The 27,464-nt window shown below is 54.4% G+C and overlaps 1 protein-coding gene across 1 annotated transcript; it reads right to left on the bottom strand.

Moving 5' to 3' along the window:
- Nucleotides 1–537: 537 nt before the first annotated feature.
- On the bottom strand, nucleotides 538–27,458 carry CCDC40 (coiled-coil domain 40 molecular ruler complex subunit). Its single transcript, XM_075580030.1, has 20 exons — nucleotides 27,322–27,458; nucleotides 25,845–25,923; nucleotides 25,438–25,557; nucleotides 24,037–24,193; nucleotides 23,426–23,571; nucleotides 22,789–22,872; nucleotides 21,856–22,075; nucleotides 20,448–20,605; nucleotides 19,205–19,327; nucleotides 18,112–18,233; nucleotides 17,335–17,578; nucleotides 15,821–16,003; nucleotides 14,439–14,684; nucleotides 6,471–6,684; nucleotides 5,552–5,721; nucleotides 4,728–4,819; nucleotides 4,086–4,206; nucleotides 3,802–3,984; nucleotides 3,482–3,640; nucleotides 538–1,181 (listed from the first exon to the last, which is right to left on the bottom strand). Exons 1-20 carry the CDS (start codon nucleotides 27,336–27,338, stop codon nucleotides 918–920), a joined length of 3,102 nt encoding a protein of 1,033 aa, XP_075436145.1. The 5' UTR covers nucleotides 27,339–27,458; the 3' UTR covers nucleotides 538–917.
- Between the last annotated feature and the right edge of the window lie 6 nt (nucleotides 27,459–27,464).

Genomic DNA, 27,464 nt, shown 5'->3' with positions numbered 1-27,464 from the left:
CCCCCCGGGAAGTGACACGATCCTCCCGCCCCCCCGGGAAGTGACACGTTCCTCCTGCACCCCGGGAAGTGACACGATCCTCCCACCCCCCCGGGAAGTGACACGTTCCTCCTGCACCCCGGGAAGTGACACGTTCCTCCTGCACCCCGGGAAGTGACACGTTCCTCCTGCACCCCGGGAAGTGACACGTTCCTCCTGCACCCCGGGAAGTGACACGATCCTCCCGCCCCCCCCCCCCCCCCGGGAAGTGACACGTTCCTCCTGCACCCCGGGAAGTGACACGTTCCTCCTGCACCCCGGGAAGTGACACGTTCCTCCTGCACCCCGGGAAGTGACACGATCCTCCCGCCTCCTGTACACATTGCCTTTCATTGGATGAGCACAGGGTTTTCTTTCTCAGTATCATTAAGCATTAGCTTTCCAGGCGTGAGAGTTTAAAAGCTCATTTCCCAAGACCTCCTGTACTGGTCCATTATAGAAAAGGTAACACGATAAACACACAATGCGCCCGTTACATACTACAACACACGCAACGAGTATGTTCTGCTTGATTAGATATATATTTTTATTGCTGTCCAGCCGTTTCTCTTTAGTTGTCTATCTTGGGTGCCGATATCCAACTGTTCCTTCAGTACCGGGTGGGGTAACATGGCACAGGAGTAGTTATGCCAGGCGGGGTAATACCACTCCTCAAGGGCCATCAAGAGGTCAGGTTTTCAGGATATCCCTGCTTCAGCACAGGTGGCTCCATCAGTAGCTCAACTGAATAGCCAGCTTCAGCACAGATGGCTCAATCTTTGACTGAGCCACGTGTGCTGAAGCGGGGATATCCTGAAAACCTGACCTGTTGGTAGCCCTCGAGATCTGGAGTTGCCCACGCATGGGTTACCCTCAGCTGCCAGGCCTGTGGTGCGTATTCACGGCGCCCTCTCAGACGCCTCCCCCTGGGAGCCGAGCCGTGCCTCCAGGGCGAGGCTGACGCTGCGCAGGGAGGTCTGGTACTGTGGGTATTCCTGCTGGATCTGATAGATGATGGTGCTGACCGTGTGCATGTGCGTCTCCTGTTTCTGTTGCTCCGCCTCCAGCGCCTGCTGTGTGCGGCACATGGGGGTGTACTTCCCGTCCTTCACAGCCTGCAGGTGCTTCTGCCGGGTCTGATGGGACACGATGTGGGACAGGTTCTGAAGCGACAGGAAACAGAAAAGGTTCCCATACAGCCAAACGCCCAAAGGGACATTCTGCGTCATGACCTCGCGGTGGCGATGGGCAGGGAACGCATACACATTGGTAGGTCTGCAACATAGGCCGAGGGAGACTCAGGAGATGGGTTATCATCGGTGTGAAGAGTAAAACCCGTTTAAACATGGAAAGTTATAGGGGCCGAGTCATTAAGCCCAGTTACAGGTTAGCGAACCCGATCCGGTGATACCCGCCTTTCAAGTCAATGAGCGTTAACACCGGGGTTTGCTTCACTAAACCCATAACAGCGCTTGGGGAATCTGCCCCATAGAGTCCTAAAAGTGCCTCTGAAAACCTGGCCAAAGAGCACAGCTGCAGAGCGGTGTGCGGGCACGCCAGGACAGAGCGGTGCGCGCCAGGACAGAGCGGTGCGCGGGCACGCCAGGACAGAGCGGTGCGCGGGCACGCCAGGACAGAGCGGTGCGCGCCAGGACAGAGCGGTGCGCGCCAGGACAGAGCGGTGCGCGGGCACGCCAGGACAGAGCGGTGCGCGGGCACGCCAGGACAGAGCGGTGCGCGGGCACGCCAGGACAGAGCGGTGCGCGGGCACGCCAGGACAGAGCGGTGCGCGCCCGGACAGAGCGGTGCACGGGCACGCCAGGACAGAGCGGTGCGTGCCAGAACAGAGCGGTGCGCGCCCGGACAGAGCGGTGCGCGGGCACGCCAGGACAGAGCGGTGCGCGGGCACGCCAGGACAGAGCGGTGCGCGGGCACGCCAGGACAGAGCGGTGCGCGCCAGGACAGAGCGGTGCGCGGGCACGCCAGGACAGAGCGGTGCGCGGGCACGCCAGGACAGAGCGGTGCGCGGGCACGCCAGGACAGAGCGGTGCGCGGGCACGCCAGGACAGAGCGGTGCGCGCCCGGACAGAGCGGTGCACGGGCACGCCAGGACAGAGCGGTGCGTGCCAGAACAGAGCGGTGCGCGCCCGGACAGAGCGGTGCGCGGGCACGCCAGGACAGAGCGGTGCGCGGGCACGCCAGGACAGAGCGGTGCGCGCCCGGACAGAGCGGTGCGGGCACGCCAGGATAGAGCGGTGCGCGGGCACGCCAGGACAGAGCGGTGCACGGGCACGCCAGGACAGAGCGGTGCGCGCCCGGACAGAGCGGTGCGGGCACGCCAGGATAGAGCGGTGCGCGGGCACGCCAGGACAGAGCGGTGCACGGGCACGCCTGGACAGAGCGGTGCGCGGGCATGCCAGGACAGAGCGGTGCGCGCCCGGACAGAGCGGTGCACGGGCACGCCAGGACAGAGCGGTGCGCGCCCGGACAGAGCGGTGCACGGGCACGCCAGGACAGAGCGGTGCGCGCCAGGACAGAGCGGTGCGCGGGCACGCCAGGACAGAGCGGTGCGCGCCCGGACAGAGCGGTGCGCGCCCGGACAGAGCGGTGCACGGGCACGCCAGGACAGAGCGGTGCGCGCCCGGACAGAGCGGTGCGGGCACGCCAGGATAGAGCGGTGCGCACCCGGACAGAGTTGTGCATGGGCACACCCGGACAGAGCGGTGCGCGGGCCCGCCAGGACAGAGCAGTGTGCGGGCACGCCAGGACAGAGCGGTGCACGGGCACGCCTGGACAGAGCGGTGCGCGGGCATGCCAGGACAGAGCGGTGCGCGCCCGGACAGAGCGGTGCACGGGCACGCCAGGACAGAGCGGTGCGCGCCAGGACAGAGCGGTGCGCGGGCACGCCAGGACAGAGCGGTGCGCGCCCGGACAGAGCGGTGCGCGCCCGGACAGAGCGGTGCACGGGCACGCCAGGACAGAGCGGTGTGCGTGCACGCCAGGACAGAGCGGTGCGCGGGCACGCCAGGACAGAGCGGTGCGCACCCGGACAGAGCGGTGCACGGGCACGCCAGGACAGAGCGGTGCGCGCCCGGACAGAGCGGTGTGCGGGCACGCCAGGACAGAGCGGTGCGCGCCCGGACAGAGCGGTGCGCGGGCACGCCAGGACAGAGCAGTGCGCACCCGGACAGAGCGGTGCACGGGCACGCCAGGACAGAGCGGTGCGCGCCAGGACAGAGCGGTGCACGGGCACGCCAGGACAGAGCGGTGCGCGCCCGGACAGAGCGGTGCGCGCCCGGACAGAGCGGTGCACGCCCGGACAGAGCGGTGCATGCCTGGGCGAACAATGCACGTGTGCGCCCGGACAAAGCAGTGCATGCCTGGGCACAGGGGTGGGTGCCTGGGCAGAGCAGTGCACGCCCGGGCAGCGTGTGCAAGGTGCTGGCAGACAGTGCCCGTTTACCTGACGTTTCGTCTCTTGCAGCTGTTCGATTTCAGCCTCCAGGGAGATGGAATGGAGCTTCAGGGTGGAGATGCCATGTTGCTTCTCCGCGATGGCTGCAGTAAGAGACTGCTGAGTTTCCTGAAGGTCACCGATGGTCCCGTTACACTCCTCTGCGTTCTAATCACAACAAAACAGGGCGGTGATATTAACCGCACCACTCTGTGCGGCTTGGATCGTTTATTCATTCCATATCTCAGCCCAGCTCAGAGGGATCAGAGAACATGAACAAACTGAACTTCCTCCCCCTCTTGGCTGTGGATTCAGAGAGGACCTCTCACCTTCTGGGTCTCCTTGATCTTCTTCCTCAGCTCCTGCAGCTTCCCGCGGAAGTCGCTGCTGGTGAGATGCTTCTTGTCCTTCTGGCCCTGTCCCCGCATCATGATGGTCTCCCGCCGAGAAACCACAGCTTCCATGTCACGGATCATCTTCTCCTGCTGCTTCATCAGCTGGGTGTGCCGTACCTGTGCAGAGACACGTACATAAAACATATATGTACACGGGCACACAAGCTACATCGACACGTCCATGTAAAACCCCTTGTTGTAGCTCTTCTGGCGCCCACCTGCATGCGATGGATCTCGGACTTCATCGCACGGACCTCTCCCATGCCGGACTCAGAGTCCACTGCATTCCGCATCTCCTTGGCCAGCTGGATTTTCTTCTCCCACAGCATGATGTGATGCCTGCCCGAGGTGGAGAGGAGACACGGCTCGGCGTTAGTGCCTCGTGTCCCCGTTTACCGTTTCGCCCCTCCCACTTCCGACATGGAAACGGGAGACTCATACTTAGAGCATGCCGCGAGATTGTGGCGATCAACTATTTCTCAGAGACCCGGAGTATACACTCACTCCGCTTCTATTCCTCCCAAGACCCGGTGTATACACTCACTCCGCTTCCACTCCTCGAGGCCTGGAGTATACACTCACTCCGCTTCCACTCCTCCCTGAGACCCGGAGTATACATTCAGTCCGGTTCCACTCCCCGAGACCCGGAGTATACACTCACTCCGCTTCCACTCCTCCACGAGATACAGGGTATACACTCACTCCGCTTCCACTCCTCGAGGCCTGGAGTATACACTCACTCCGCTTCCACTCCTCCCTGAGACCCGGAGTATACATTCAGTCCGCTTCCACTCCCCGAGACCCGGAGTATACACTCACTCCGCTTCCAATCCTCCACGAGATACAGGGTATACACTCACTCCGCTTCCACCAGGCTGTACACAAGTCTCTCCTTCTCCCCTTGAAGGTTTCCCAGCCTCTCCTGCATCTCAATGGCCTCCCTCTCTGCATCCTAAAAAACAAACCAAAAAGGTGCCCAAGTCACACCGTGCCCGTGTCACCCATCTGCCCAGTAGTTTCCCCTGGCAGACACTGTGCCCGTATCACCCCTCTGCCCAGTAGTTTCCCCTGGCAGACACCGTGCCCGTGTCACCCCTCTGCCTGGCAGTTTCCCCTGGCAGACACCGTGTCACCCCTCTGCCCGGTAGTTTCCCCTGGCACACACTGTGCCCATGTCACCCCTCTGCCCAGTAGTTTCCCCTGGCACACACCGTGCCCGTGTCACTCCTCTGCCCAGTAGTTTCCCCTGGCAGACACCGTGTCACCTCTCTGCCCAGTAGTTTCCCCTGGCAGACACGGTGCCCATGTCACCCCCTCTGCTCGGTAGCTTCCCCTGGCACACATCGTGCCCGTGTCACCCCTCTGCCCGGTAGTGTCCCCTGGCAGGTTCCGTGCCCGTGTCACCCCTCTGCCCGGTAGCTTCCCCTGGCACACACTGTGCCCGTGTCACCCCTCTGCTCGGTAGTGTCCCCTGGCAGACACGGTGCCCATGTCACCCCCTCTGCTCGGTAGCTTCCCCTGGCACACACCGTGCCTGTGTCACCCCTCTGCCCGGTAGTGTCCCCTGGCACACACCGTTCCCGTGTCACCCCTCTGCCCGGTAGTGTCCCCTGGCAGACATGGTGCCCGTGTCACCCCTCTGCCCGGTAGTTTCCCCTGGCACGGAGCCCCTGCTTTCACTCACCCGCAGCGAGTGCATAAAGTCGCTCTCAATCAGCAGGTTGTGCTGCTGCAGCTGCTCCTTTGCGTTGCTGTTCCTGCTGAGCAGCACGTTCAGCCTCAGCATGTCATTGGTCAGGTTCTTCATGTGATGCTCGATGTCCTTCTGCTCGATCTTCTCCTGCTCAATCTCATCTGCGGGACCATCCAAAGACACAGAGCTCCATCAGGTACACAGAGCTCCATCAGGTACCCAGAGCTCCACCGGGGACCCGCCACGCTCCGCCAGGGACCCGCCACGCTCCGCCGGGGACCCGACACGCTCCACCGGGGACCCGCCACACTCCGCCGGGGACCCGCCACGCTCCTCCGGGGACCCGCCACGCTACACCGGGGACCCACCACGCTCCGCCGGGGACCCGCCACGCTACACCGGGGACCCGCCACGCTCCGCCGGGGTCCCGCCACGCTCCATCAGGTACCCAGAGCTCCACCGGGGACCCGCCACGCTCCATCAGGTACCCAGAGCTCCACCGGGGACCCGCCACGCTCCGCCGAGGACCCGCCACGCTCCGCCGGGGACCCGCCACGCTACACCGGGGACCCGCAATGCTACACCGGGGACCCGCATCGCTACACCGGGGACCCGCATCGCTACACCGGGGACCCGCAACGCTACACCGGGGACCCGCAACGCTACACCGGGGACCCGCAACGCTCCACCGGGGACCCGCAACGCTACACCGGGGACCCGCAACGCTACACCGGGGACCCGCAACACTACACCGGGGACCCGCAACGCTACACCGGGGACCCGCAACACTACACCGGGGACCCGCAACGCTACACCGGGGACCCAGTATTACAAGAGGTCCCTTTATCCCTCATGTGCACATGTTAGATTGTCAGCTCCCTGGCCCAGTCCTGGGGATGAGGTCACTCACTCTCGGTGCGTACTTTCTTCTGCAGCAGGATGGTCAGCTCTTTCTTCAGCATCTCCACCGAGGTGTCCTGCTCCTCCCGCTGCCGGGCCAGCTTCACCAGGTCGTTCTGCAGCCGCAGCCAGTACTGCTGCAGGGACCGGATCTCACCGTTACACTCGTCTATCTGCTTGGTCAGAGCGGTGACGAGGATCTCCAGGGGGCCCAGCTCCTTCCCCTGTAACAGACGGGTAAGTGTCACATCGGAGCACAACCGGACCTCACTGGGTCCAAAACATCCCTGCGCTGCGCGTTACACACGCAGAGCGACGCTGCGCGTTACACACGCAGAGCGACGCTGCGCGTTACACACGCAGAGCGACGCTGCGCGTTACACACGCAGAGCGACGCTGCGCGTTACACACGCAGAGCGACGCTGCGCGTTACACACGCAGAGCGACGCTGCGCGTTACACACGCAGAGCGACGCTGCGCGTTACACACGCAGAGCGACGCTGCGCGTTACACACGCAGAGCGACGCTGCGCGTTACACACGCAGAGCGACGCTGCGCATTACACACGCAGAGCGACGCTGCGCATTACACACGCAGAGCGACGCTGCGCATTACACACGCAGAGCGACGCTGCGCATTACACACGCAGAGCGACGCTGCGCATTACACACGCAGAGCGACGCTGCGCATTACACACGCAGAGCGACGCTGCGCATTACACACGCAGAGCGACGCTGCGCATTACACACGCAGAGTGACGCTGCGCATTACACACGCCGAGCGACGCTGCGCATTACACACGCAGAGCGACGCTGCGCATTACACACGCAGAGCGACGCTGCGCATTACACACGCAGAGCGACACTGTGTATAAGACATGCAGAGCGACACTGTGTATAAGACATGCAGAGCGACACTGTGTATAAGACATGCAGAGCGACACTGTGTATAAGACATGCAGAGCGACACTGTGTATAAGACATGCAGAGCGACACTGTGTATAAGACATGCAGAGCGACACTGTGTATAAGACATGCAGAGCGACACTGTGTATAAGACATGCAGAGCGACACTGTGTATAAGACATGCAGAGCGACACTGTGTATGCGCAAAGGGGCCGTGTAGCAGAATGCTGTAAGTGTTCTCAGTTCTCTTCTATCCCCGTCTCAGAAGGACATTGTGCATAGAAAGATTGGCCCATATTCACCAAGCAGTGCTATGCTATAAACTAAACAACCCGGTGTTAATGGCGCAAAATTGAACGCGAATAGAACAGTGCAGTAAATATAGTGGTAAATCCAGTAAATAAATAAGACACATATTCGGCAGCTCCGTGAAACAGGATCCTCTGAACTAGATGGAAACCTCATACAGAGAAGTACGCACAAACGCATGCGGAATGGGGCATTAACATTTTACTTTCATTGAACAAACACCGCAGGGGGGGTGGGGGGGGGGGGAAAGGACAACCCACCCTTTCCCCGCTGGTCAAAAGCAGAGAGTGACTTCGGGCGCACTCCAACCCTACTCCGGACTCGTCTCTCCTTGTCATGCGCGCGCTCGCACGGCTTCCCCGGTCTGCGTCTCTCACTCGCAGCGTTCCTGGGTCACCTCTGCGTCAGCCTCGCGTCAGGCGGTCGAGTTCCTGGTAGAGTAGGAAACTGCAACGGTGGCCTCTGAAGTCCAAAAAGACCAACGCGTTTCGCCCGTGTGTCGGCTTCTTCTGAGGCCACCGTAGCAGTTTTCTACTCTACCAGGAACTCGACCGGCTGACGCGAGGTTGGCGCGAGTACTGCACTGTTTTATTCACATTCAATTTGCGTCACGAGCACCTGGTTGTTTAGGTTTGTCTAGTTGCGGTTTGGGAAGCCGCAGGCGTTTGGACAGCACTGGATTTTGCTCACATTTATCCATTATATTTGTTGCGCTTTATTTTTGTTTCTCTACGCTAGAAGACGCCTTCTGGAGACGAAAGAAAACTCGCGGGCGATTAAAAGTTCATTAAAGTGAATGGGTCCCAAGGCGTCTTATTGCAAAGCGCCACTTAGCAAGTATGGGCCTAAACCTGCAGTGTTACTATAACCCCGGTCAGTACAATCTCAGGAGTATACCTGCAGTGTTACTATAACCCCGGTCATAACTATCTCAGGAGTATACCTGCAGTGTTACTATAACCCCGGTCAGTACTATCTCAGGAGTATACCTGCAGTGTTACTGTAACCCCGGTCAGTACTATCTCAGGAGTATACCTGCAGTGTTACTGTAACCCCGGTCATTACTAGCTCAGGAGTATACCTGAGTGTTAGTGTAACCCCGGTCAGTACAATCTCAGGAGTATACCTGCAGTGTTACTGTAACCCCGGTCATTACTATCTCAGGAGTATACCTGCAGTGTTACTGTAACCCCGGTCAGTACAATCTCAGGAGTATACCTGCAGTGTTAGTGTAACCCCGGTCAGTACTATCTCAGGAGTATACCTGCAGTGTTACTGTAACCCCGGTCATTACTATCTCAGGAGTATACCTGCAGTGTTACTGTAACCCCGGTCAGTACTATCTCAGGAGTATACCTGCAGTGTTACTGTAACCCCGGTCATTACTATCTCAGGAGTATACCTGCAGTGTTAGTGTAACCCCGGTCAGTACTATCTCAGGAGTATACCTGCAGTGTTAGTGTAACCCCGGTCAGTACTATCTCAGGAGTATACCTGCAGTGTTACTGTAACCCCGGTCATTACTATCTCAGGAGTATACCTGCAGTGTTAGTGTAACCCCGGTCAGTACAATCTCAGGAGTATACCTGCAGTGTTACTATAACCCCGGTCATAACTATCTCAGGAGTATACCTGCAGTGTTACTATAACCCCGGTCAGTACTATCTCAGGAGTATACCTGCAGTGTTACTGTAACCCCGGTCATTACTAGCTCAGGAGTATACCTGAGTGTTAGTGTAACCCCGGTCAGTACTATCTCAGGAGTATACCTGCAGTGTTAGTGTAACCCCGGTCAGTACTATCTCAGGAGTATACCTGCAGTGTTACTATAACCCCGGTCAGTACTATCTCAGGAGTATACCTGCAGTGTTACTATAACCCCGGTCAGTACTATCTCAGGAGTATACCTGCAGTGTTAGTGTAACCCCGGTCAGTACTATCTCAGGAGTATACCTGCAGTGTTACTATAACCCCGGTCAGTACTATCTCAGGAGTATACCTGCAGTGTTACTGTAACCCCGGTCAGTACAATCTCAGGAGTATACCTGCAGTGTTACTGTAACCCCGGTCATTACTATCTCAGGAGTATACCTGCAGTGTTACTGTAACCCCGGTCAGTACAATCTCAGGAGTATACCTGCAGTGTTACTGTAACCCCGGTCAGTACTATCTCAGGAGTATACCTGCAGTGTTAGTGTAACCCCGGTCAGTACTATCTCAGGAGTATACCTGCAGTGTTACTGTAACCCCGGTCATTACTATCTCAGGAGTATACCTGCAGTGTTACTGTAACCCCGGTCAGTACTATCTCAGGAGTATACCTGCAGTGTTACTGTAACCCCGGTCATTACTATCTCAGGAGTATACCTGCAGTGTTAGTGTAACCCCGGTCAGTACTATCTCAGGAGTATACCTGCAGTGTTACTGTAACCCCGGTCATTACTATCTCAGGAGTATACCTGCAGTGTTAGTGTAACCCCTGTCAGTACTATCTCAGGAGTATACCTGCAGTGTTAGTGTAACCCCGGTCAGTACTATCTCAGGAGTATACCTGCAGTGTTACTGTAACCCCGGTCATTACTATCTCAGGAGTATACCTGCAGTGTTAGTGTAACCCCTGTCAGTACTAGCTCAGGAGTATACCTGCAGTGTTACTGTAACCCCGGTCAGTACTATCTCAGGAGTATACCTGCAGTGTTAGTGTAACCCCTGTCAGTACAATCTCAGGAGTATACCTGCAGTGTTAGTGTAACCCCGGTCAGTACAATCTCAGGAGTATACCTGCAGTGTTACTGTAACCCCGGTCAGTACTATCTCAGGAGTATACCTGCAGTGTTACTATAACCCCGGTCAGTACTATCTCAGGAGTATACCTGCAGTGTTACTGTAACCCCGGTCATTACTATCTCAGGAGTATACCTGCAGTGTTACTGTAACCCCGGTCAGTACTATCTCAGAAGTATACCTGCAGTGTTACTGTAACCCCGGTCAGTACTATCTCAGGAGTATACCTGCAGTGTTACTATAACCCCGGTCAGTACTATCTCAGGAGTATACCTGCAGTGTTACTATAACCCCGGTCATTACTATCTCAGGAGTATACCTGCAGTGTTACTATAACCCCGGTCATTACTATCTCAGGAGTATACCTGCAGTGTTACTGTAACCCCGGTCAGTACTAGCTCAGGAGTATACCTGCAGTGTTACTGTAACCCCGGTCAGTACTATCTCAGGAGTATACCTGCAGTGTTACTGTAACCCCGGTCAGTACTATCTCAGGAGTATACCTGCAGTGTTACTGTAACCCCGGTCATTACTAGCTCAGGAGTATACCTGCAGTGTTAGTGTAACCCCGGTCAGTACTATCTCAGGAGTATACCTGCAGTGTTACTGTAACCCCGGTCAGTACTATCTCAGGAGTATACCTGCAGTGTTACTGTAACCCCGGTCAGTACTATCTCAGGAGTATACCTGCAGTGTTAGTGTAACCCCGGTCAGTACTATCTCAGGAGTATACCTGCAGTGTTACTGTAACCCCGGTCAGTACAATCTCAGGAGTATACCTGCAGTGTTACTATAACCCCGGTCAGTACTATCTCAGGAGTATACCTGCAGTGTTACTGTAACCCCGGTCAGTACTATCTCAGGAGTATACCTGCAGTGTTACTGTAACCCCGGTCAGTACAATCTCAGGAGTATACCTGCAGTGTTACTGTAACCCCGGTCAGTACTATCTCAGGAGTATACCTGCAGTGTTACTGTAACCCCGGTCATTACTAGCTCAGGAGTATACCTGCAGTGTTACTATAACCCCGGTCAGTACTATCTCAGGAGTATACCTGCAGTGTTACTGTAACCCCGGTCAGTACAATCTCAGGAGTATACCTGCAGTGTTAGTGTAACCCCGGTCAGTACTATCTCAGGAGTATACCTGCAGTGTTACTATAACCCCGGTCATTACTATATCAGGAGTATACCTGCAGTGTTACTGTAACCCCGGTCAGTACTATCTCAGGAGTATACCTGCAGTGTTAGTGTAACCCCGGTCAGTACAATCTCAGGAGTATACCTGCAGTGTTACTGTAACCCCGGTCATTACTAGCTCAGGAGTATACCTGCAGTGTTACTGTAACCCCGGTCATTACTATCTCAGGAGTATACCTGCAGTGTTAGTGTAACCCCGGTCAGTACTATCTCAGGAGTATACCTGCAGTGTTACTGTAACCCCGGTCAGTACTATCTCAGGAGTATACCTGCAGTGTTACTGTAACCCCGGTCAGTACAATCTCAGGAGTATACCTGCAGTGTTACTGTAACCCCGGTCAGTACTATCTCAGGAGTATACCTGCAGTGTTACTGTAACCCCGGTCATTACTAGCTCAGGAGTATACCTGCAGTGTTACTATAACCCCGGTCAGTACTATCTCAGGAGTATACCTGCAGTGTTACTGTAACCCCGGTCAGTACAATCTCAGGAGTATACCTGCAGTGTTAGTGTAACCCCGGTCAGTACTATCTCAGGAGTATACCTGCAGTGTTACTATAACCCCGGTCATTACTATATCAGGAGTATACCTGCAGTGTTACTGTAACCCCGGTCAGTACTATCTCAGGAGTATACCTGCAGTGTTACTGTAACCCCGGTCAGTACTATCTCAGGAGTATACCTGCAGTGTTACTATAACCCCGGTCATTACTATCTCAGGAGTATACCTGCAGTGTTACTGTAACCCCGGTCATTACTAGCTCAGGAGTATACCTGCAGTGTTAGTGTAACCCCGGTCAGTACAATCTCAGGAGTATACCTGCAGTGTTACTATAACCCCGGTCAGTACTATCTCAGGAGTATACCTGCAGTGTTACTGTAACCCCGGTCAGTACTATCTCAGGAGTATACCTGCAGTGTTACTGTAACCCCGGTCAGTACTATCTCAGGAGTATACCTGCAGTGTTACTGTAACCCCGGTCAGTACTATCTCAGGAGTATACCTGCAGTGTTAGTGTAACCCCGGTCATTACTAGCTCAGGAGTATACCTGCAGTGTTACTGTAACCCCGGTCAGTACTATCTCAGGAGTATACCTGCAGTGTTACTGTAACCCCGGTCAGTACTATCTCAGGAGTATACCTGCAGTGTTACTGTAACCCCGGTCAGTACTATCTCAGGAGTATACCTGCAGTGTTACTATAACCCCGGTCATTACTATCTCAGGAGTATACCTGCAGTGTTACTGTAACCCCGGTCAGTACTAGCTCAGGAGTATACCTGCAGTGTTACTGTAACCCCGGTCAGTACTATCTCAGGAGTATACCTGCAGTGTTACTGTAACCCCGGTCAGTACTATCTCAGGAGTATACCTGCAGTGTTACTGTAACCCCGGTCAGTACTATCTCAGGAGTATACCTGCAGTGTTAGTGTAACCCCGGTCATTACTATCTCAGGAGTATACCTGCAGTGTTACTGTAACCCCGGTCAGTACTATCTCAGGAGTATACCTGCAGTGTTACTGTAACCCCGGTCAGTACTATCTCAGGAGTATACCTGCAGTGTTACTGTAACCCCGGTCATTACTATCTCAGGAGTATACCTGCACTGTTACTATAACCCCGGTCAGTACTATCTCAGGAGTATACCTGCAGTGTTACTGTAACCCCGGTCAGTACTATCTCAGGAGTATACCTGCAGTGTTACTGTAACCCCGGTCAGTACTATCTCAGGAGTATACCTGCAGTGTTAGTGTAACCCCGGTCAGTACTATCTCAGGAGTATACCTGCAGTGTTACTATAACCCCGGTCATTACTATCTCAGGAGTATACCTGCAGTGTTACTGTAACCCCGGTCAGTACTATCTCAGGAGTATACCTGCAGTGTTACTGTAACCCCGGTCAGTACTAGCTCAGGAGTATACCTGCAGTGTTACTATAACCCCGGTCAGTACTATCTCAGAAGTATACCTGCAGTGTTACTATAACCCCGGTCATTACCATCTCAGGAGTATACCTGCAGTGTTAGTGTAACCCCGGTCAGTACTATCTCAGGAGTATACCTGCAGTGTTACTATAACCCCGGTCAGTACTATCTCAGGAGTATACCTGCAGTGTTACTATAACCCCGGTCAGTACTATCTCAGGAGAATACCTGCAGTGTTACTATAACCCCGGTCAGTACTATCTCAGGAGAATACCTGCAGTGTTACTGTAACCCCGGTCAGTACTATCTCAGGAGTATACCTGCAGTGTTACTGTAACCCCGGTCAGTACAATCTCAGGAGTATACCTGCAGTGTTACTGTAACCCCGGTCAGTACTATCTCAGGAGTATACCTGCAGTGTTACTATAACCCCGGTCAGTACAATCTCAGGAGTATACCTGCAGTGTTACTGTAACCCCGGTCAGTACTATCTCAGGAGTATACCTGCAGTGTTACTGTAACCCCGGTCAGTACTATCTCAGGAGTATACCTGCAGTGTTACTATAACCCCGGTCAGTACAATCTCAGGAGTATACCTGCAGTGTTACTATAACCCCGGTCAGTACAATCTCAGGAGTATACCTGCAGTGTTACTGTAACCCCGGTCAGTACTATCTCAGGAGTATACCTGCAGTGTTACTGTAACCCCGGTCAGTACTATCTCAGGAGTATACCTGCAGTGTTACTATAACCCCGGTCATTACTATCTCAGGAGTATACCTGCAGTGTCTGTTGCCCTGAGCTGCACCTGCTCTCCCTCATACACGGACAGCCCCTGGGAGCTCCCACGTACCCCCATCTGTGCAATGGCCGCCTCAATCTGCTTGCTGAACAGGTTGATGCTGGCTTGCTTCCGCTCGATCACGACGGTGCGCTTGGTGATCTCGACCTGGCTGCAGGAGATCAGCGCGTTGGTGCCCTGGATGTCCTTGTCCAACTCGGCCACTGTCCTCTGCAGAGCCTGGATCCGCGACGAGCCGTGGCTGATCTCCAGCAGGACCTGAGCCGTCTCGTTCTCCAACTTGGAATAGTCTATCTCCTGGGGGTTTAGGGAGGGGAAACCGCCACATTGCATGCAGACCGTGTGGTACCACCTGTACCTCCCCCATATGTTTAAGACAGTTTGGAGTCGCCCCTTCAAGCTCTGAGATGGTAGCAGTTTAACCTGTAGCAATAGCACGCTAAGGGGGGTATGTTATAGTCATGTAATATCACACAGTATTACTATGACCTCACTTCTGGATGTCATCTTTATAGTGCGGCACGGGTGGGCCACTCCCGTCCTCAAGGGCCCCCATCAGGTCAGGCTATCCCTGCTTCAGCACAGGTGGCTCAGTCGAAGTGCTGAAGCAGGGATATCCTGCAAACCCTGGCCTGATAGTGGCCCTTGAGGACTGGAGTTCCCCACCCTAGTAGTATTGGGCATTTCAAAGTGCAACATCTGGGGGACACACTTAGATGCAAGTCTCAACTATTCTTGTTTTTCTTACCCCTTACATGTTTGTGACATTCGGGGGTATCACACAGAGAGGGGGGTATCACACAGAGAGGGGGGTATCACACAGAGAGGGGGGTATCACACAGAGAGGGGGGTATCACACAGAGAGGGGGGTATCACACAGAGAGGGGGGTATCACACAGAGAGGGGGGTATCACACAGAGAGGGGGGTATCACACAGAGAGGGGGTATCACACAGAGAGGGGGGTATCACACAGAGAGGGAGGTATCACACAGGGAGGGGGGTATCACACAGGGAGGGGGGAGGGGGGTATCACACAGGGAGGGGGGTATCAGACAGGGAGGGGGGTATCAGACAGGGAGGGCGGTATCAGACAGGGAGGGGGGTATCACACAGGGAGGGGGGTATCACACATGGAGGGGGGTATCACACAGGGAGGGGGGTATCACACAGGGAGGGGGTATCACACGGGGGTTGCAACGTGAAAACATCAGGAAGTTTAGAGAGGCATAACTTCATCTTTCCCTTTCTTGCTCGTCAGGGCGATGCATGACCGCTGTACCACTGCTGTCATAGACTCTACATTTCGGTCACATACCAGAGGTCTCTGAATTTCTGCTTTGTATGTTTCAGTAACGGGGGACTCTGGGGGACCCCAGCTCTAACCTCACACGTTCTCCTGGCGCCGGGAGGTCGGCGAGCTCCGTTCACATACCACATACAGCTTCTTCTTGCGCAGTTTCTCGGTCAGGAGGAACGAATACTTGGCTGCTTTGTCCGACGTCATCTTCTCCTGCAGCTTCTCCATGATCTGGATTTCCAGGGTCCCCTTCGCCTGGGCTTCTCGTTCGATCTGCTTGCGGAGGGCGGCCAGCGAACTCCAATGCCCGGCCCGTTCCTGGGGGGGGGAGGGTGGAAGAACACGTGAAAAGGTTACAAGGGGCTGGGGGCGTTGTCACTTAGCAAGGCTTGAACCCCTTTGATGGAACCCATGGGTGCCTAAAGGATTAATGGTGTTTGGCTCAGGTACCTGTACGGTTCACAGCTTGGCCTAACCTGGAGGGCACAAAAACAATGCAAATGTGGGAGGGAGCTACTCAAGTCAAGATTGTGTTGAGTGACACCTGTGGGTGACTAATGGAGAGGGGTCAGATCGCGGGACAGAAGGTGCAGCGAAAGTCTGCAGAGATTGTAAACTCGCAGGAGAGCATGCTGGCCGTGTTCAGAGGCTGAACGTGGCATCTACAGGGCAATCTGCACGTGGCATCTACAGGGCAATCTGCAAGTGGCATCTACAGGGCAATCTGCAAGTGGCATCTACAGGGCAATCTGCAAGTGGCATCTACAGGGCAATCTGCAAGTGGCATCTACAGGGCAACCTGCAAGTGGCATCTACAGGGCAATCTGCACGTGACATCTACAGGGCAACCTGCAAGTGGCATCTACAGGGCAATCTGCAAGTGGCATCTACAGGGCAACCTGCAAGTGACATCTACAGGGCAACCTGCAAGTGGCATCTACAGGGCAACCTGCAAGTGGCATCTACAGGGCAACCTGCAAGTGACATCTACAGGGCAACCTGCAAGTGACATCTACAGGGCAACCTGCAAGTGGCATCTACAGGGCAACCTGCAAGTGGCATCTACAGGGCAACCTGCAAGTGACATCTACAGGGCAACCTGCGCTGCCCGCATTTCTAATGGCTTTTATATGGTGGCTGCCAGGTGGAGAGCGAGAAAAGGGCACGGAGGCCTCGAAAGTGGAACTGTGGGTCGACCTCTGGGGACCAAAAAGTAGTGATTCCTATCAAGCAAAGAAGGGTGGGGGGCCGTGCGTGTCCTTTCTTCCATGTAGTGACACAGGAGGGCGAGGGAGGAGGGGGTACGATACCTTTTATTGGACCAACAAGTAGTTGGATCAGGATCCTTCATTGAGTAACCCCCACCTCCCCCCCGAGAGGTTGGAAAGCTTGTAACATATCAACTGCTTGTTGGTTCAATAAAAGGTATCACACCCCCTACTCCCACCGGTTACTACGATTCCTATCCGTAAGACTGAAACGAGCTCCGTGAGAACACTGCGGCCAAAAATCGGTTGACAGGCCCGGTAGGGCTGACTGGTGTTGAAAGCCACTGCACAAATACAAGCTGTTATTATTCTGTACGGGGGAAGGTTATTCTTCCCGAAGTGTACACGCCTGTACATCCTGCATGTCCCTTGTACACTCACTATATTGACTCTGTTGAGTGCCTGCTCGGTCTCCTGCAGCGTGCGCATGTATGTGCTGAACTCCACCTTCAGCGCCTCCTGTCGGGCCAGGCACTGAGCCACCAGCTTCCTGCTCATGGCTGCATCGCTCTCTGCGCGGTTGAACATGACCGTGAGCTGCTCGTTCCGGTCTTCCTCCTTCATGGCCGACATCTTGTAGCCTTCGATCTCGGTGTCCAGGGAGCGAAGCTCCTGCTGGGCTAGACTGGGAGAGCGCCGCGAGGTGAGCAGGGGGAGGTGATGGAGGATGGGAGGAGAGAGATGGATGGATGGATGTATGTATGTATTTATATAGCGCCATTAATGTACCTAGCGCTTCACAGCAGTAATACACGTGGCAATCATATAAATAACAAATCATAAAAATAACACATGGGAAGAAGTGCTTCAGACATAAAAGTAACATTTAGGTAAAGGAGTCCCTGCTCCGAAGAGCTTACAATCTAATTGTGCGGAGGAGGAGAGGTGGAGCTACGTTTATGAAAACGCAAAAGTCTCCGTCATTATCCCCAAGATATATAAGTGTGTACAGTATTCTTTCCATGTAAGGACTAAGGACAGTTCTAGTCGCTCTATTAAAGGTGCAATGCCTTCTGTTGGACACAAATTAGAGCCCCTCATAGATGACATGATGCCTTTGGTTCTCAAACATTTCTCTTTCAGATGTGACCAGATGGAAGACAAGTTCGGACCAGCCGGGTAGATCGTTCTAGCACCCGTGCGGAACGGTTCAGGTACCTCAGAGCCTCCTGAATGGCAGCATAGGCCTCATCCCGCCTCCTCATCCCGATCAGGCTGCTGGTCCACTGCTGAAACAGCTGCTTCTTCTCCAGCCCGATGGTCTCGATCTCCATGCAGGCCTGGAGGGAGAGGGGAGGTGAGGGGTGGGCAGGGAGAGCGGAGGCGAGGGGTGGGCAGGGAGAGAGTGGAGGCGAGGGTGGGCAGGGAGACAGCGGAGGTGAGGGGTGGGCAGGGAGAGAGCGGAGGCGAGGGGTGGACAGGGAGAGAGCGGAGGCGAGGGGTGGGCAGGGAGAGAGCGGAGGCGAGGGGTGGGCAGGGAGAGAGCGGAGGCGAGGGGTGGGCAGGGAGAGAGCGGAGGCGAGGGGTGGGCAGGGAGAGAGCGGAGGCGAGGAGTGGGCAGGGAGAGAGCAGAGGCGAGGGGTGGGCAGGGAGAGAGCGGAGGCGAGGGGTGGGCAGGGAGAGCGGAGGCGAGGGGTGGGCAGGGAGAGAGCGGAGGCGAGGGGTGGGCAGGGAGAGAGCGGAGGCGAGGGGTGGGCAGGGAGAGAGCGGAGGCGAGGGGTGGGCAGGGAGAGAGCGGAGGCGAGGGGTGGGCAGGGAGGCGAGGGGTGGGCAGGGAGAGAGCGGAGGCGAGGGGTGGGCAGGGAGAGAGCGGATGCGAGGGGTGGGCAGGGAGGCGAGGGGTGGGCAGGGAGAGAGCGGAGGCGAGGGGTGGGCAGGGAGAGAGTGGAGGTGAGGGGTGGGCAGGGAGGCGAGGGGTGGGCAGGGAGAGAGCGGAGGCGAGGGGTGAGCAGGGAGAGAGCGGAGGCGAGGGGTGGGCAGGGAGAGAGCGGAGGCGAGGGGTGAGCAGGGAGAGAGCGGAGGCGAGGGGTGGGCAGGGAGAGAGCGGAGGCGAGGGGTGGGCAGGGAGAGAGCGGAGGCGAGGGGTGGGCAGGGAGAGAGCGGAGGCGAGGGGTGGGCAGGGAGAGAGCGGAGGCGAGGGGTGGGCAGGGAGAGAGCGGAGGCGAGGGGTGGGCAGGGAGGCGAGGGGTGGGCACCTGCTCTTTGCGGTCACACAAGACGAGCGGTTTTAGCGAGTGCTGACGCTTCCTACCTCTGCCACAGTCTCCCGGGCAGCCTTTGTGTCGTCGCTCTGCGCTGAGACCTGCGCTTCGTACAGGGCGATCTGCTCGCGCAGCCGGTCAGCCTCCCGCGTCAGGCGGTCCACAAACAGATCCTGAGAGAGGGGAATGGGAGAGGAGCGCTACTCAACCACAACCCGGAGCAACAATCCCCCATCATTAAACCTCAGTGCAGACACCCAGCTCTGAATGGGTTAAATAGCTTGGCACCCAAAATCCACCCCCGTGTGTTGTAATAATCTGTATCTACACCACGGGCTTTCCCAGCACGGCAGGAGAAAGGTTAATAAGTCAAGGCAAAGCAGCAGCCTAACGTAGGGGTGTTCTTACTCAGGGGGCTCAACTCCAGTACTCAAGCCACCTGCCACCCCCCACACCCCAACAGGTCAGGTTGTCAGGATCTCTGCTTTAGCACAGGTGGCTCAATCAGTGAGCCACCTTTGCTGAAGCTGTGATATCCTGAAAACCTGACCTGTTGGGGGGGGAGGGGGTCTTGAGGACTGGCGTTGCGCCCCCCCCCCCCCCCCTGTTCTAATCCATAGGTGTGTGTAAGAAGAAATCATTTGACACTCAATACTGGGCATATTGACTCCTTTGCTACCCCTGATGAAGCTGGCAGCACCCGCCCCTTCCCCCCCACCCCACCGAAATAGTTTCTTTACCAATAAATAATACGAATAAAAGTGAAACCCGCTTTGGAACGAGCCAGTAAGTTGCTGGAGTTTGCGTCTTCTTCGAACCTGCCGATTACTCTACAATAGGTCAAAGGCGCAACCTTAAAATGTGTGTGTTGGGTGTGCGTGCGTATAAAGACACACTGCGCATACTGCACACTTTGCTGTCAGTGCCAGCGTTGCCGGGAGAATTGTCCCTCTGGCAGAGAAGGGGTTAACGGACTTTGAAGCCATAGTTTCTATTGCTACGTGTTATTTTGCGCCTACGTCAAATTCTCACACCGGGTTGTTAGCCGTTCTCGGTGATGTTTCTGGAAAATAAAGGCACTTCGGGTATTGGGTGACCATGGAAACATTTCTCCAGTCTCCTAATTGCCAGGCGCCCATGTGCTGTATTGTAATCACCCCGTTCCTACCAGTCACAGCTGTAAATGAAGGGCACCGAAGGCCCAGATTCACTAAATGCTGCTCAGCTTCACAGCCCCAATCGCGTGCCCCTTTCAGTCGCTGTGGGCCACAGATTTGCGGCGACTGTTCGTACCTGCTTCTGCTTCTCCACCTCCGCCTGAGTCCTCTCGGCCTCGGCCTTCTGCACCGCGCGTTTCATGACCGCAATGTCGGAGCGCACATCCTGGTTTACGTTCTGCATGTAGAACAGGTGGAGGGCCAGGTTCTCCACCTCGGTCTGCATTGAGGAGACTGGAAGGAGAGGAGGGAGGAGAGGGGAAAGAAGAGGAGAGGGGGGAGAAAGAGAGGAGGGAGGAGAGAGGAGAGAAGAAGGAAGAATGGAGGAAGGAGAGAAGAGGAGAGGGGGAAGAGGAGGAAGGAGTAGAAGGGGGGAAGAAAGGAGGAAGGAGAGAAGAGGAGAGAGGGGAGAAAAAGAAGAGGGAGGAGAGGAGGGAGAAGAGGGAAGAAAGGAGGAAGGAGAGGAGAGGGGGGAAGAGGAGGAAGGAGTAGAAGGGGGAAGAAAGGAGGAAGGAGAGAAGAGGAGAGGGGGGAGAAAGAGAGGAGGGAGGAGAGAGGAGAGAAGAAGGAAGAATGGAGGAAGGAGAGAAGAGGAGAGAGGGGAGAAAAAGAAGAGGGAGGAGAGGAGGGGAGGGAGAAGAGAGGATGGAGGGGAGGGAGAAGAGAGGAGGGAGAAGAGAGGAGAGGAGAAAGGGGAGAAAAAGAGGAGGGAGAAGAGAGGAGAGGGGGAAGAGGGAAGAAAGGAGGAAAGAGAGAAGAGGAGAGGAGAGGGGGAAGAGGAGGAAGGAGTAGAAGGGGGGAAGAAAGGAGGAAGGAGAGAAGAGGAGAGAGGGGAGAAAAAGAAGAGGGAGGAGAGGAGGGAGAAGAGGGAAGAAAGGAGGAAGGAGAGGAGAGGGGGGAAGAGGAGGAAGGAGTAGAAGGGGGAAGAAAGGAGGAAGGAGAGAAGAGGAGAGGGGTGAAGAGGAGGAAGGAGGAGAGGGAAGAGGAGCAGAGAGGAGGAGAGTTTAATCATTATCTGCAGGAGCTCCTATGGACGGGAGGGACAGGTTGAAGGGTGCTTTTCGGTACAGTAACTGGGGAGGATGAGAAGGAAGAGAAAGACGCGGTGTAACCATCAGCACGCCGTGCAAATAAAACTACTGGGAAGAACGGAAAACCTCACGCTTATCAGCGTCAAGTTTTAAAACGCTGGAAATGCAGTTACTTTGCATATTTGTCTTGGATCTCTTCATTAAACAGGATACAATAATGGATGATGACCTTACAAAGATACTCAGAACTTTCCTCGGCTCTCTGTGCTCAGAGTGGGACAGAACGATGGCCAACCCTGCACAGTTGATCTGCCAAAGGCCCTTCAAGATGACGAAGCCGCCCCCTTCCCCTCCCCGAAACTTTGCGTACTTTTCGTGGTCAGTCAAAATGAAAGAAATGAGGTCTACAAACCCCCCCCCCCTGCCACGTTATAAGCTGGGGAGCGGGCTGACCTGTCTTGTGCTCTGCGTTTGTGGTTTGGTGGGTCTTCTTGTACAGATTCCTGATGGTTTCCAGCTCGTCCTCCTTCTGCCGGCGCAGGGTGGCGACCCGAGCGTGTTTATCGTGCTGCTTCTCCAGGCTCATCTGCAGCCGGGCCAGCTCCTGCTGTATCCCGTACAGGCTCACGCCCAGCTCCTCGCGCTCACTTTTATGCCGCTTCATGGACGTGCTCTGCAAAAGATAAATCACCCAGACAGGATGTCTCTAGCGGTGGGGACAGCGGCTAGGTCACAATCTACAGGCCTTTGGGTCACTTGCCCTTTGCTGCAGGTAGAAGCGGTCATCCCTTCAGTCCCAGAGGGTCCTGTTTTGTAACGGGTTGCAGGCCCCTCTGGTTAATAGTAGCTAGCAAAGTGTTTTCACCGTCGCCCCTTTATTGGCCCGAAGTGGTTTTGTAGTTTGATGGATATAAAACGGTTTGAGGGTCTCATACAATAGGGCTCAGGCTGTGAACCGCATCCGAGCTGCCTAAACCTGAATCCAAACCGCTTCCGATGTTTACCTCTCCATCCTGAATCTCCTATAGACCCTACACAATAGCAGGGCTGCCTATGTATTTAGAGCCAGGTTCATTTTATAATGCAGCCTAGCTACTCAGACACAAGTTCAGATTTGTGGCCGCGCTATTGCTTAAGTTTTGGTTGTGAGATTTGATGCCGGCGGTTATTTTTTTATCCGTCGCTGGGACTGTATTTTCCAAGCTGGATATGGAATGAACTACAAAGGCCCCAATGATACAGAATAATAAGGAACCCCAAGCAGATCCTTTTATTTGTCGCAGCGGAGAGGTTTAGCAGCGCTCAGCTGCGCGGTCCAGTTTCTCTGCTGCGTGGCGCTTGTCCATGCGGGGACTTTCCATGCGCACGTGGTTCCGTGGTACCTACCATTTCACGCAGCTCTATGTCCAGGGCCTGGATTTGTTTGGTGAGGTACTGCTTCAGCGCGCTCTGAAATCTCGTCATCAGAGGCTGCCGAAAAGAAGGAGAACAAAATATCTGCATTATCCCGATCTCGGGTTTATTTAGCAAACGAAAATACCCCTTGTGAGCACATTCACATGTCTCAGACAGCTCTGCCCTTCCCCCTTATCTTTTAGCATACAGTGCTTCCACTGCAGCCAGGGATTCTGGGAAATGACATGCAAATGAGCACTCAGTGTCACCTTTGGCTTCAAATCCATTTGGTTTATTTACAAACCCAAACGGCTTAATCTAAAGAACAAGGGATTTTAAAGAACTCTAAAAGGGCAGCACCATCTTTCTCTAAAGGGTTCTTGGTCTCTTGAAATTAAGTACCACTAAATTCCCATGGGTTTTCAAACGCTGCATCTGTATGACCCAGCGGGTAAAGTGTTAAAGATGTGAACATTTAAACAAGACAATAAAACAACGTGGTGAAGAAGGTGGCACCCTCTGTAATATGGTGCAGTATCTCCGTATTGTGTGCAAGACCTTTCCAGCAGTTGCTAGCGGGGTCCCAGGTGTGGGTGCTGCCTGCGTAGTGATATCACGGTGTGCTTACGTGATCAGGATCGAGCACCACCAACTCAGACTCTTCCTCTTCCTCCTGCTGAGCCGCACTGTCTTTCTCTGACTCTGGGGAGCCTTCCTCTGCCCCCTCGTCATCGCTGTTTCCCAGCTGCTGGCTAAAGCCCTGGAGCGCCAAGTCTGGGGAAGATAAGACTCCCGTGTCACCTGAACCCAGAGAGGACACCCAATGTGGCCAAGGGGGGGGGGGGGGGAGAGAGAAGCAGGACTGGGGGGAGACAGCAGGGGAAGAAATGAGGCCCCCGGACATCCTATTAATGTCACGTAATATAGCAGGTTTATATATGGATTAGGACACAGCACAGACAGTAGGAAGAAGGAGAGAGACACAATGAACTCCTATTGTCACTATGGCCCAGATTTTCTAAGTGGTGCTATGATAGACTCTTTACTTGAATGGGCTGCAAGGTGCCTTCTGGAGCTGGAATAGCAACACTTAGTAAATAGAGGCCTATGTCTTCCAGTGTTGAATGGAAAAGGCTCAATATGATACATGTCTGTGTGGTTCTGTGACTCTTTATTATGGCAGTCCCCTGCACTCACGTGCACAGACCCCCGCCCAAGGTCAGGATGCCCCCTTCATACCCGACTCCCCCATCTGAGACAGCGATGTCCTCTGGCTGCTGGCACCAGAGGAGGAGGACAGCGCACTCTGACTGCTGGTCATCATTGGCTGCTCCAGGTCATGCGATTCGGGAGAATGAGGGCTCTCTCCAGCTATTCGGGGGGTTGTGTCATTAGCCTGTAAAAAAAGAGACCATTTAAAGGTAAAATGCCACAGTCGGACAGTTGAATTTCTGCGCGTCTCTGAATAGGTATGCGATTGTCAAATAAGTGTTTTCCTTCCCCTTATCCCCCCCGCCCCCCCCCCATCCTTATCAGAGAACCAATAAAGATAAGGGGAGGTGGGGAGGGGGAACTCCGTCTGTACAAGCGCTCGCTGATCACACAGTGACATCAAACAGTGACATCACACAAAAGGAAGCAGCCAGAGGAAATCAAACCCTTCCCAAGTGTCACTGTAACAAAGTGTCACATTTGGGTAAAAACCAATCACCCAGATGTGACCACTTAAACATGTCACTGGGGTTCTGTGAGGGATTGCCCCTCTAATATACATAAACGTTCTTCTTAACCTTTATGGAAAGTGTAGTGATATGTTTTCAATTAAAGAGCTGGCGTATATATATATATAACTTGTACATAACTAAGACTGACTCGCTACTTGTGATAAAACCAGAGGGCAGGAGGACTCCTGGAAATAAACTAGTTATAATAATAGAGTCCACTCATTGTATATCCTTTTAAATGTTTACCACATTCTGATTGGTGGAAGCGGCTCTGCATCGGCCAATGAAATCAGGAGATGGACAATGGGACTGTGATGAAAAGATTTCCCTCTGACAAACAGCTGAGAAACACGGACATAAAGCAAAGTATACGTGCCGCGTATGAATGGTCAGGAGGCATCAGCACCCACATATACCCTCTCCCCTTCTAGGACACCGTGGGAAGACGTGACGTAGTAAAACCATGTGCTGACGGGATGATGAAACCTTTTATATGGAAATGTTCACCTCCAGGACACAATTGAAGGGTGCACCCTGCTATGGACATTGCACATTAACCTGTTCCAGCACTGAAGGGGTTTACATGATACCTGTAGTAAGGGTCTCACTAGGCACTTGTGGGAAACGGTGATGCGGTTGTTCAAAGTACATTCTAATCTGCCTCATTGTCAATGATGGATGTATCTATGTATCTCACTGATATTCTGCCAGTGTGGTAAATAAATCCTCATCTCTCTGCCTCAAAGTGACAGGAGAGTGGCAACGGGTGTACAAGAAGCTGCACAGTGGTACTTCTGCTGGTAGGTTCTAGTATACTATAACAGTTTGAACAATATACGCAGCTAAAGAAAGTTATATGTGTATATAATAATATATGTATGTATACACACACACACAGACACACATCTCTACTCACCTCCTCTCCCGCAGGCCCCTGGCTGGGATCTGGAGTGCCCGTCCCTGTGGGAGTGGGCTGCACTCTGGCATCGACCCCTCGAGGTGTTCCTTCCTCATCCCCACTTGGCAACACATCTTCCTAAATGACCAAAGAGAAAGAAAGAAAATTGGTGCCTATTCCTTCAAAAAGGTACCTCATTTACACTCACTTACATAGTGATTTTATTCATTCAAATGCAACTGAATAGCAACGGAGCCTAATAAAAAAAGTTTCTGAACTGTGCGTGTTAGTCGGAGGAAATATAAAAGCGACTAATGAAAGTAAAAACAGAGCTGTCACAGCGCTGCCGTCTGAAAATACATCATGAGCGGTCAGCTGAAGTTTAAAGAACTGTACTCCGTGTAGCAATTGTGTGATGTACAAACCTGATTTTGTCTTGGCTCATGGTCGGTTGTTCGAATCTCCTCCGTGGCATCAGAATCATGTCCCTCGTCAGATCTAGGGCTTCATAAAAATCATGACAATGCACGGAGCTTGTTACCAATATCTTATAGTAAATGACAACATATGTTTTTAGCAACACTAGACATATGGAAACACGGTTGTGGTCAATATGAGGATTCCTATTATCTCACTTTATCCCCTAGTGTGTTGCACCTAAACCAACACTGTGTTATCTAAGAGGCGTCCACGTGATATTGTGAATGCCCCTGTTGCTTTTTCCCCCTGTGCTGTGTGTTGTGGAATAACCAGGGAGTTTAATGGCACGAATGATATTGACAGACTGTCATCTTTTTGTGGCAGGAAAAATCTGAGCCTGTGTTTTATTACTAATTACATAGCTGCGTGCGGGCCCAACACTACGAAGAAAAAACATTAACAGACAACACACAGGCTCTTAAACAGACATTGTTTTTTTCAAAGTGGCTCCCTCTATCCATCACTGACAGATACTACATGGGGTTTTATTTTCCACTTAACGTGATGCTTTTGTTAACCTCTTCACTAGCATTACTTTGGGGGTTAAATAAATAAATAAGGGGGGGGGGGAATGATTAGAAGAAATAGTCAGAGGTGACCAGGAATAAAGTCCCCACGGGCTGTGACCAGGAATAAAGTCCCCTGGGATGTCACCAGGAATAAAGTCCCCTGGGATGTCACCAGGAATAAAGTCCCCTGGGATGTGACCAGGAATAAAGTCCACTGGGCAGTGAGGGACCCTGCTGTGTTTGGGCAGTGAGGGCCCTGCTGTGTTTGGGCAGTGAGGACCCTGCTGTGTTTGGGCAGTGAGGGCCCTGCTGTGTTTGGGCAGTGAGGGCCCTGCTGTGTTTGGGCTGTGAGGGCCCTGCTGTGTTTGGGCTGTGAGGGCCCTGCTGTGTTTGGGCTGTGAGGGCCCTGCTGTGTTTGGGCTGTGAGGGCCCTGCTGTGTTTGGGCTGTGAGGGCCCTGCTGTGTTTGGGCTGTGAGGGCCCTGCTGTGTTTGGGCTGTGAGGGCCCTGCTGTGTTTGGGCAGTGAGGGCCCTGCTGTGTTTGGGCTGTGAGGGCCCTGCTGTGTTTGGGCTGTGAGGGCCCTGCTGTGTTTGGGCTGTGAGGGCGCTGCTGTGTTTGGGCAGTGAGGGCCCTGCTGTGTTTGGGCTGTGAGAGCCCTGCTGTGTTTGGGCTGTGAGGGCCCTGCTGTGTTTGGCCATGGTCAGGAGCCTGGACAAAGCCTCAGGGGGGGGGCCTGTTCATAGCCTCGGGGGGGTCTGGACATAGCCTCAGGGGGTGGGGCTGGACATAGCCTCAGGGGGGCCTGGGTTCGCATCTCATCATCTCCCCCCCCCCCCCGGATATCAGTCCTGGTACCAGGGGGGGGCATCCGCTTTATTTACTCTTTTTACCCCCAGACAGACCCCACACTCACCTCCCCGCTGCAGACATCTCCCCGTTGCTAAGCGACGCCGTCAACTTCCGGGATTAGAAGGCTACTATGGAACGTACCAACTGTCGAGTATCAGAAAGCAGGGGGGGAGGGTAGGCTGATAGAAATAAAAAGAAAACCTCCCC

This window comes from Ascaphus truei, chromosome 22, assembly GCF_040206685.1.
Source record: "Ascaphus truei isolate aAscTru1 chromosome 22, aAscTru1.hap1, whole genome shotgun sequence".
Classification (NCBI taxonomy): Eukaryota; Metazoa; Chordata; class Amphibia; order Anura; family Ascaphidae; genus Ascaphus; species Ascaphus truei.
This window is presented reverse-complemented; position numbering and strand designations above follow the sequence as displayed.

What these genes read in the sequence shown, in the direction of transcription:
- CCDC40 (XM_075580030.1), bottom strand. An exon ending in GTCTCAGATGGGGGAGTCGG is followed by an intron (nt 23,572 to 24,036) that starts GTATGAAGGGGG and finishes TATCTTCCCCAG; the next exon opens with ACTTGGCGCTCCAGGGCTTT. An exon ending in TGCAAGAGACGAAACGTCAG is followed by an intron (nt 1,182 to 3,481) that starts GTAAACGGGCAC and finishes CTGTCGCTTCAG; the next exon opens with AACCTGTCCCACATCGTGTC.